At 57.8% G+C, this 9,714-nt stretch overlaps 5 protein-coding genes across 5 annotated transcripts, besides 7 other annotated features; all 5 read left to right on the top strand.

The window, feature by feature from the left end:
• Positions 1-92: 92 nt before the first annotated feature.
• Positions 93-111: a microsatellite.
• Positions 112-169: 58 nt separating this feature from the next.
• On the top strand, positions 170-1,411 carry Tco025E_05191 (uncharacterized protein; the record flags this gene model as incomplete). The annotated part of the gene is made up of 1 exon (XM_029372092.1): positions 170-1,411. One exon carries the CDS (start codon positions 170-172, stop codon positions 1,409-1,411), a length of 1,242 nt encoding a protein of 413 aa, XP_029227797.1.
• Positions 1,412-1,613: 202 nt separating this feature from the next.
• Positions 1,614-1,632: a microsatellite.
• A 115-nt stretch (positions 1,633-1,747) lies between these two features.
• Positions 1,748-1,806: a sequence feature (A-rich).
• Positions 1,807-1,893: 87 nt separating this feature from the next.
• Tco025E_05190 (putative adenosine kinase) lies at positions 1,894-2,991 on the top strand (the record flags this gene model as incomplete). The annotated part of the gene is made up of 1 exon (XM_029372091.1): positions 1,894-2,991. The coding sequence occupies one exon, from the start codon at positions 1,894-1,896 to the stop codon at positions 2,989-2,991; it is 1,098 nt and encodes a 365-aa protein (XP_029227796.1).
• An 837-nt stretch (positions 2,992-3,828) lies between these two features.
• Positions 3,829-4,287, top strand: Tco025E_05189 (LYR motif containing protein 1; the record flags this gene model as incomplete). Its single annotated transcript, XM_029372090.1, has 1 exon — positions 3,829-4,287. The coding sequence occupies one exon, from the start codon at positions 3,829-3,831 to the stop codon at positions 4,285-4,287; it is 459 nt and encodes a 152-aa protein (XP_029227795.1).
• A 70-nt stretch (positions 4,288-4,357) lies between these two features.
• Positions 4,358-4,379: a microsatellite.
• Positions 4,380-4,424: a microsatellite.
• Positions 4,425-4,575: 151 nt separating this feature from the next.
• On the top strand, positions 4,576-6,150 carry Tco025E_05188 (patatin family phospholipase; the record flags this gene model as incomplete). Its single annotated transcript, XM_029372089.1, has 1 exon — positions 4,576-6,150. One exon carries the CDS (start codon positions 4,576-4,578, stop codon positions 6,148-6,150), a length of 1,575 nt encoding a protein of 524 aa, XP_029227794.1.
• A 281-nt stretch (positions 6,151-6,431) lies between these two features.
• Positions 6,432-6,467: a microsatellite.
• Positions 6,468-6,559: 92 nt separating this feature from the next.
• Tco025E_05187 (uncharacterized protein) lies at positions 6,560-9,460 on the top strand (the record flags this gene model as incomplete). The annotated part of the gene is made up of 1 exon (XM_029372088.1): positions 6,560-9,460. The coding sequence occupies one exon, from the start codon at positions 6,560-6,562 to the stop codon at positions 9,458-9,460; it is 2,901 nt and encodes a 966-aa protein (XP_029227793.1).
• A 159-nt stretch (positions 9,461-9,619) lies between these two features.
• Positions 9,620-9,695: a microsatellite.
• Positions 9,696-9,714: the final 19 nt, after the last annotated feature.

Below are 9,714 nucleotides of genomic sequence, written 5' to 3'. Positions count from 1 at the left end.
TTCACACCCCCCGAGAGCAGGACAAAACAAAAAGGACTTGCCTTTCCTTATCCCCCCGCTGCCCCAACTTTTTTTTTTGCTTACACGTTATTTGTGTGTATGTGTGTGTGTTCATCTGCCGCATTCTTGCTCAGCTGGGGGGAGGGGGGGCGAGGTTAGGGTGTCTGCCATGCAGGAGGACTACGCTGCCCCCCTGCTCACCCGTGGGGAGTTTGAGGCTATCAAGCATGATCCACTGCTCATACTTGAGCGGGGCACAGCGGCCATCGTGTCGCTGCAACAGGACGAGGCGGCGCTAAAGGCGCAGCGTGAGGCCGTCCAGTTGCAGCTGCAGGGCGTCAACACGGATGGGAAGTTCAACAGCCAGCGCTACAGGGAGGCCATGGATGCGACGGCCGAGCTGGAGCGGGATCACCGCACGTTGTCCGTCCGCTGCATAGATGCCGAGTTGGGCAACAAACGGCTCGCGAAGGTTGTCGACGAGCTGCGGGAGGAGAAGGAGGCGCTGCGGGAGGAGTTGCAGACGCTGCGGGGCTCCCTGGACTCTCTCGCTGAGCAACACGCCGACGCGGTTGCCGCGATAGCGGCGGCGGAGAAGGCCGCCCCAGAGGCGGAGGCAAAGGGTAAGGGGCTACAGGAGGCTATTGCAAAGAAAATTGACTCCCTAGACGCTCTCACGAAGGAAATTGTGAGTTTCACCAACAAGTCGGCGAGCTTGCAGCGAAAAGTAGAAAAGTTGGGGTGCGAGCGTCTTGTGCTGGAGGCGGAGACAGTGGCGCTTGAGCAAACGACGTTGCAGCAGGAGCGGACCATCAATTATCTTCAGTACGAGGCGGCAAAGCTCGGTGAGGCCACCAAGGCAAGGACGTCGGAGTTGGTTGAGGCGAAGAAGCAGACGGCGGCGATGCTGCTTGAGCTTCAGCTGCAGGTGACGAGGGCGGAGGAGGAAATGACGCGGCTGCACAACGCCGTTGCCAACGAGAAGAGTTTGACTGGACGGCAGAACATCTGGCAGGCAAAGGAGCTCCACGCCAAGACAGAGGACCTCCTCACCGCGCATCAAGAGCTGGCAAGGGAGCGTGGAGGGGTGAAGGCGGAGCTGGCCTTTGTGCAGGAAAAGATGCATCGCCTGCAGAACAATGTGCTGGTGGTAGAGAAGCAAAACCAGGTGTTGAATGAGACGCTGCGGCAGCTGGAAGAGGAGGACGAACTCCTAAAGGCAAACTACAATAAACGCAAGAAGCAGGCGGTGGAGGAGATGACTAAGCAGTCGGCCATTGCGCACCAACTCAACGCTGAGCTTGAGGAGGCACGTGAGAAGCTGTATCTCCTGAACTCCAAAGTATGCAAGGCTTGCCGGTCGGCCATTTTCACGAGCGAGCCACCAAGCCCCTCTCCCAGGAAAGGATAATTTTTCCATGTCCTCCCCATTTCTTTCCCCCATCTTTTTTTTTTCTTCTCTTCGGTGTTTGTAAGTTCTTACTTATCGTTTTTTTTTTTTGGTTTTGCTCCTGCCGCATACTGTGCGGAGTTTGTGTCCAATTCCCCATTTCTGCATAGTGTTGGGGGGGGGGTCGGCTCGCGTGTGCGTGGTTCTTTTTTCTTTTTATTCCGTGTGTGTGTGTGTGTGTGGCCCGTGTGCTTGCAGGGCGAGCGTCTCCGCCGCGGCCGCCGGAGGGTTCCCGCGCCGGATCGGCGGCGCTTTTCCTTCTGTTACGTGCTACCTTTTTGAGAGTCACTTTTCCCCTTGTTGTTATTGTTTATTATTATTATTTTTTTCGTCCGTTTTTTTTTCTTTTCGTTTTTCTCTCCCTCTCCCCTTCCCCCCTTTTCTTCCCTCGTGTGCCCCTTTCGCCGCGTGCGGAGAGGGTTCAACGCGGGGTGTTTGCAGGGATGCGCAACGGTGCGGCGGTGGAGGCGCGGGCGGCGGCCGCCAGCGGGCTCTTCTTCGGCCACCCCCTGCTGGACATGGTGGGCGTCGCCTCCGAGGGGTACTTGGCGTCCTACGGCATCCGCAGGGACAGCGTCGAGCTGGCCAAGCCGGAGCAGATGCCCGTTTTTTCGGCCTTGCTGGCGTCGGAAACCACCGTCTACCACGCTGGCGGGGCTGCCATGAACACGGCGCGCACGATGAAGTGGCTGTGTCCCGAGATACAGGCTTGTGTTGTGGGTGGCATTGGCAGCGACGCGTTCTGCGGGATCCTCAAGGGCACCCTCGACGCCGCCGGGCTGGAGTGCCTCTTCGAGGTCCATGAGGAGATTCCCACCGGCACCTGCGCCTCGCTGGTTGTCCAAAAGGAGCGGGCCATGCTGGCTAACCTTGGCGCCGCCACGCAGCTCTCGCTGGAACACATGAAGAGCTTAGAGATGCAGCGAGCCATCACAAGAGCCAACTTGTTTTACATGGAAGGCTTCTTTCTTAACACCGTTTCCAGTCCTGACAATATTCTGTTGGTGGCTGAGCATGCGTGCCGTGAGGATAAACTGTTCTGCTTTAACCTCAATGCCCCGTATATAAGCGAGGCCTTCGGTGATCGCGTCCAGCTCCTTCTTCCGTATACCGACATTCTCTTTGGCTGCAAAGACGACTTCCTTGCCCTCGGTGCTGTGATGTGGGGCGACGAGGTTGGGGATTGCATTAAGGAGATACTGATGCGTTTGGCTTGCCTGCCAAAAAAGAATGCGTCGCGTCCCTGTCTCGTGGTTTGTACCTGCGGTGCGGAAAATACGTTTGCGGCGTCCAAGAACGGCGTCTCGGTCTACGCCGTGCCAGAGGTGGACTATGCGTGCATCGTCGACGCGACTGGGGCCGGCGATGCGTTTGCCGGCGGGTTTCTGGCGCAGTACATCTCCCACCCCAACGTTGACCTCTGCGTGGAGGCGGGGCACGCCTCCGCGGCGGTTGTGCTGCGCCACTGGGGGGCCAGCTTTAGCGGGCCGCCGCCGCGGATACGGACACCCGGCAAGAATACGCGCGAATGGATTGAGTGAAGGCCATGCGCGCGGTCCCCGCGTGCCCGGGCCCCTGTGCACCGCCTTTGTGCGCGGTGCTGCGGGTGTGCTCTTCCGCGGCGTAGCGGAACACGGGTCTTCGAATTCCAGGGGACGAGGAGAAAAAAAAAAAAGATCAAAAATAAAATAAAAATAAATGAATAACAAGCAAACAAACACCACCCCAAGGCCTCTACCTTGTCGCGTTTCACCACTCTCGCTGTGGTTCTCGCCCTCTTGAGAGGTGAAGACGGGTGCGTCGCATTGGAACTTGTAGAAGGAGGAAAACGCAGCTTCGCTGCTTTGTTAGGGTTAGGTAGTGCGTTTTTGTTTTTGATTCATCCTTCCCTGGGTAACATCACCACTTCTTTCTTTTGTTTTTTCATACTATTTAAAAGAGAGCCAATGAGAAGCCCCAATTGACAGCGGGCAAAATGTAAAGCCCAAGTTTTTGGCGAATTGCGCGTCAAGTACTACTTTGTAAGTGAAGTTTTGAGAGGCACAAAAAAGCGACACCGACTCTCTTGCTCTTCTGCTCGCTTCACAAGACGAGGGATGTGGCAAGTCGCCAAGAGCCTGTGTCGTTGTTCTTGTTACTACTATTCTGGTTGAGGATGCGTTTGTCGGTGCGGTCCCTCCCCTCCCTGTCGCTCCCTCTGTGCGTGTGCAACACCATCCCTGATGGAATCCCTGTGTTGGAGCTCTTTTTAGCGTTATTATTATTATTCCTCTTTCTGCTTTCAGGTAGGGCTGCGGGATTGTGGCGGAGGCGGCGGGGAAGGGCCACTGGCGCTCGCACGGTCAGGCACCTCTGCGGCTGCTGCCGCTGCAAGAGAGATGCAGCTGTTGCAGCGGCGCAACCCGTACCGAGGCGAGGTCCTCGCGTGGTATAGAAAGTTTCTCAAGGCCTCGTTTGCCGTGCCGTGGGAGACAGACGAGGACGCCTTGTACGTGCTGGAGGAGGCACGGCGCCTATTCCGAAAGAATGCAGGCATCACCGACGTGGAAACTATTGAGCGAAAGCTGCGCGAGGCAGAGATGCGGTACGAGATCGGCCTCCACTACAGGATCCCCTACCCGAGAGCCTTTCATAAGACTCAAGGGTCACTGCAGGAAAGCGGCGTGGCGTATGCTGCGGACCTTGACTCCATGTACGATCACCCTGTGAACCCGCGAGTGGGGCAAATCATGGAGGGTAGTGTCAACTGTGGCACGATGGGCGGTACAGAGCATTTGACGCAATATCTAGAAGAGGGCCCTGGCGTGGATGACGAAAGCCTGTCCGAAAGACGTTGAACCGTGTTGGAATTCGCCGTTTTTTTTTTGCCATTCTGCTCCTTCTTCTTTTTCACCTTCTGTGCGTGGGTATATACATATATACATACATATGTGTGTGCGTGTGCGCGTGTACATGTATAGTATATGTATAGTATTGCTCTCCGCGTTGGGCGATGCTGCTGCGTGCGGTAGGGGGTCCGACGATGTTTTGCCTGGCTGGCTTTGTTTTCTGAGGACTTGCACGGGTAGAGTAGTTTTCTGCCGCGGGTGCGATTTAAAGAGAGACAGCAAACAAACTCTGGAAGGATGCGTCAAGGATTCCTTCACCGATTCATGTGGACTCTGTGGAGCGTGTTGGGTCTTTTATGGGAGGTTGTCGCTGGCGTGTTTGGTGTTCCGCTGGGCTCGCCGACGCACTCGGTGCTGGCAAAGAGGGCGAGGGCGGCCCGCACGTACGAGGAATGGATAGTCATTGCCCGCCGACTAGACGACCTGAACGGGTTTCAGGCCTGGAGACTGAGAGAGGAGCCACGGTACATGAACTCGGAAGGGCTTTTTGGCCGTATTGGACTCCTGACGGCGTTGAAGAGGGAGGGAAATGCGGAGCTGCTGCTGGCGGCCCTCTCAACGGGTCTGCAGCGCACTGTGTTCGGCATAACGAACCCCAACCTGTACCGCTACCTCTCAGGCACCAAGGCCGTCATTGAGGCCTACAACTCCCTGCTTGTGTACCTGATCCAAAAGCTTGCCCGAGACACCGCGGTCGAGGCTAGGAAGAAGTACTTCACCCTGGCACAGATGGCCCGTGTGTATGGCAGTACCGCCCTTGTTTTTAACGGGGGCATGCTAATGGGACGCTTTCACGTTGGGGCAGCAAAGGCGCTTTGGAATGCCAATTTGCTGCCAAGATTTTTTTGCGGCGGAAGAGCCGGTGCCATCGTGGCGGCGTTTTTGTGTTGCAGGCGAAATTTGTCGGAGCTGTTTGAGATGGAGGAGTCGGAGTTTGCCGTGTTCAGTGAGGCAACCTTCGGACTCTTTGACTGGCGCTGGCACCGCTTTTGGCACGCGGGACATTTTCTCAACATCCACGTGCTTGTGGATTTTCTGCGGAAGCACCTTGGAGATCTGACCTTTCTTGAGGCCTACCAGCTTACTGGGCGTGTTCTGAACATTGAGTACACTCCCGAGACTCCAGGCGGCACCCACACCACCGCCCCGCCGCTGCGTATACTAAATTATCTCACCGCTCCCAGCGTGCTTGTGTATAGCGCGGTGGCGGCCTCCTTTGCCTCCATGCCACTTTTCTTTGAGCGCTATCCGTTGCTGGCAAGAGACTTGAATGACTGCGTGGTGCCGTACGATCCACCGGTCATGGGGTGCGTCGGCAGACGCTCGGATGGAAACATCGACGGTCTCGAGCGCTTGCGTGAGTTGTTTCACATCAAGTGTTTTATTGTCTCGGAGTGCTCCGCCTCGCACTTGCCATTCCTGCGACTGGCCGGCCGTACCTCCCTCCCGGCCCGTCTCGGTCACGCGGTTTCGGAGGAGTGGTGGCGTCTAGCCGCATTTGTCGTCTCGTTTACGCCGCTGCAGCAGTACGTCTGGGACTTCCTCTCCGACGTCAAGATGGACGCGGACGACGTGATAAAGGTGTTTCCCGCCACCTCCCTCTCGGACGTCCTCGCCTCCGTCCAGTTCCAGCCGCCCCCTATGCAGGTGTTCCAGGAGCACATACTGCGCGGGGAGAGGGAGCTCTGGCCGGTTCTCGAGCGGATACGCGAACAACTTGCGGCCGAGTTGGTGTTGGATGATGTCTTAAATGAGTTGCGTCATGGCGATTGCGCCGTGTCAACGGAAGATGAGGACCTGTACACGGGGTGAGAAGCGAAGGAGGGGAGGGAGTTTGCGGCATATGTATGTTTATATATGTCCATCTACCCACACGCACATCCTGTTGTTATTATCCTTTGCGTCCGGAAGACTGGGTGCGTGGGTGCGTGTGTCTCTCTAATGTCCTTATAAAACTCCTTTTGCCGCCCTCGTCAAGGGCCTCGCCTCCCTCCTACTGCGCGTGTTCGAGGAGGCAAACCACGCATCCCTGCGTGTCTCGTGGCTGCTTTGCTCATTGTGATTTTCAGTAGTGCCATTATTGTTGTTTTTAAATATATATATATATATGTATGTATATATGTATATGTTTGTTTTGTAAAAAAAAATAATAATAAATGCTCTCCCTCTCTCTCTTTTCTGCTTCTTATTGTGTGCACCGCCGCGCCGGGAAGCTGCACGGATGCCAACGGTGCGTGAGGTTGAGCCCCGCACGTCGGGGTCGACGCATTACATCGTGTGCACGGTGCAGGGCCGGCAGTGCCTTGCCCCGCAGTCGCAGCCAAACAACTTGGCCCTCACTTTCCTCGTCAAGCTGGACCCACGGAGTGGGCAGGAGTTCTACGTCAACGTCGCGACGAAGGCCAAGTCGTGGGAGCTCCCCGACGCTGCCGCGGAGACTGCCCTCGACGCTTCGCCGAGGGACGGCGACGCGGCGCCCTCCCCGCCGGCCGCGGTGACGGTCGTCGGCACACGCTACGAGTTGGCGACGGCCGACGGCGGCGAGCGGTACGTCCCGCAGCGACTGCCGTTCGAGCCGCTGCCAGTGCATTGCTGGCGGCCGGTGTGGGAGGCCTCGGAAGGTCGCTTTGTCTACGAAAACTGTGAAACCGCGGAGCGAGTTGCGAAGTTGCCGCCGCTTGAGTACTACTGCGACGCGGTCCGGCAGCTGTACGAGTTCTACGGCATTGCCGGCTCCTTCGTTGACGCCCTTCGTCAACACTGCGGCAACGAGAGGCGGCTGGTTGAGTCCCTTTCGATTGAGTACGGGCCAATGCCGCTGAGGAGCGAGGAGGCGATGGAGGTGGCCGAGTGTTATTTCCACCGGCACGACAAGTCCATGCTGGCCGGGATGGAAGGCCTGCTGGCGCAGTGGCGCGGAAACGAGATTGCGTTCGTGGATGCGCTTTACGAGGAGTACGGCAAACGCCCACGCACCACACGTGAGCGTGTTCGTGCAATGTACGCCCAGTACCACCCGGCCAAGCTGCCCTACTGCGATGAGGAGGTGGATCGGCACAAGGAACACGAGGGGGAGCTCCTCGAGGCGCTGGAGCGGCAGCTCGGGCCGGAGCTTATCAAGGAGGAGGAGCCCCTGGAAGGCGTCACACAACGCGTGCGGTGCCAGCTTCTCAAATACGACCCTGCGCGCGTCGCAGAGGTGGAGAAGCTACTCGTCAAACACATGGGCGCCGAGGTGCAGCTGCTCGAGCTCCTTGTGCGCCACTACGGCCCTGAGGTGGGCCCCGCGGAGAGGGAGCAGCTCCTCAAGGGGCCTGCGCACACGGCGTGGGACGACGCAGAGGACGTGTGTGGCGGAGACGGCTGGAAAGTCACGGACAGCGCGCCGTCGGCGGAAGCAGCTGCGGCAGCAAAAGTGTCCGCCGCACCGGCAGCGGATGAGATGCACACAGGGAGCTGCGTCTCCGACAACGTGCCTCAGGGGAGCCTCAACGCCAATGTCCTGAAGGATTCTTTGCCACGCATGAAGTTGTTTGCGGAGGAATCGGCGCCGGCGCCACGTGTCGCCCCGCCAACCAACAACGTGACGTTGACAGCGGAATTGAGTGCTGAAAATATCACGCCTGAGGCACCTCCACGCACAGCCGCGGTTGACCACGCGGCTACGGCTTTGTGTGAAACAGACGACACTGTGCAGCATCCGCAGCTTGCGCCCTCTGCACCGCAGGAAGGCGGGAGCCCTTTACTACCGAACTCCTTTCCGCATGCAAATACGGTGTGGAGGAAGCACACGGAGATTCTGGAGGTTGAGCGGAGGCTACGTGAGCGGGAGTTCCAAAAACAGCAGGAGTGCATGCAGCTGGAGGAAGAAAAGCTGGCAAGGGAGTTTGAGGCACATCAGCGCCTTGTCGCGCTTGAAAGCGAGCGACGTTGGAAGGAGGAGGCGACGAGGATGATGGAGGTCGCGCAAAGCGCCGCACAACACGCAGTGCAGGAGCTGACGCGCCTTCAGCAACGCCAGGACGAGGAGTCTGGGGGCAAGGAGCGTGCCGAGGATGTCGCCCGCCAACAAGAGCACTGCCAAGCCGTCGAGGCCCTGAATTCCGCCAATGAGGCCCTTCTGGGACAGTTTGCGCATATGAAGGCCCAACTGGAGGAGGCCCGCGCCTCCGTTGAGAGTTACGCGGCGCGAAATGAAGAGCTTAGAACCGAAAGTATGCGCATGGCAAACAAGTTTGCTGAGGTGCAGCGCCAGTACGAGTTGGAGCTGCAGGGAATGCGCATTCACCTTGACGACACGCGTGTGCGGGCCGCCACGAGGATCAGTGAGCAGGATGTCAAACTGCTCCACCTCAAGAGACAGGAGGAGACGGCCGTCGCTAACATGCTTCGCGAGCTTGAGGGAGAGCGGCGCAGCACCGCTGCGGCAAAGGAGGCGTGGGCGCGTGAGAAGGCGGAGGCGCAGACAAGCATTGCCAGTTTGCAGCGGCAATTGACGGCAGTGACGGAGGAGCGGGAAGGTCTCAGGGCGACACTTACTTCACGCGAGGCTGCTCTCAGCGCGCGGACGAAAGAGTTGGAGGAGCTCTACGGTGCTCTGAGACACCAGAGGACGGCAAAACGGGGGGTGGCGAGTCAAACGGAGTCGGTTGACGTTGGTGCTGTGTCCGCGGAAATGCGTGCTGCGGAGGACCCCTTCCATGCTTTGAATGCCTCGGCCTCACCCTCTACGCAACTCACTCACGCGGTCAGTGCCCCGCCGAAGGCAGGGGACCTGCAGGAGGCCTTTAACGGGAGCCAGCGGACGGTGATGGAGTTGTTGGCTGAGAGGGAGAAAATGATGGCGGAATGCGAGCAGGCCCGTGTAGTCACTGCGTTGCTGCGGCAGCAGGTGAAGTCACTGGAGTGCACGGTGGAGAAGCTTGAACTGCGGCACTTGGCGGTGCCTGACATTCCTGTCTGTGCCACGGCGCAGGATGTTGCCGTTGTCAGCCTCAAGGAGGATCTAGTGAAGGTGGGAAACCAACTGCTCAAGTCCGATGCGGAGTCCACGCAGCTGAAGCGCGAGATTAGGGACTTACGAAGCCTGCTTTCTTTGTACATGTCCAACGCGAAGAAGTAGCGGGGGGCGGCGGCCCTTGCATAAGGCAAAAACAAGCGAAAAACAAGAGGAACTCGTAGGAACCGGCCTTACAGGCTGTGGGCACACACTCGCGGGACATGGGGAGTGGCTCCTTCCTCACGCGACGTGCGCTGGGCCAATCGTCGCCTTTTCATCCACAAAAAAAAAAACAAACAAAAAAAACGTACAAAACAAATAAAGAAGGAATCACAAAAAAAAAAAAGGAAAGACAAAAGGTACAGGACAAAGGAAAT

The sequence above is a fragment of the Trypanosoma conorhini genome, assembly GCF_003719485.1.
Source record: "Trypanosoma conorhini strain 025E chromosome Unknown Tco_14.4_contig_00292, whole genome shotgun sequence".
Lineage (NCBI taxonomy): Eukaryota > Euglenozoa > Kinetoplastea > Trypanosomatida > Trypanosomatidae > Trypanosoma > Trypanosoma conorhini.
Note: the sequence above shows the minus strand (reverse complement) of the source record. Positions and strands in the feature narration are given on the sequence as shown.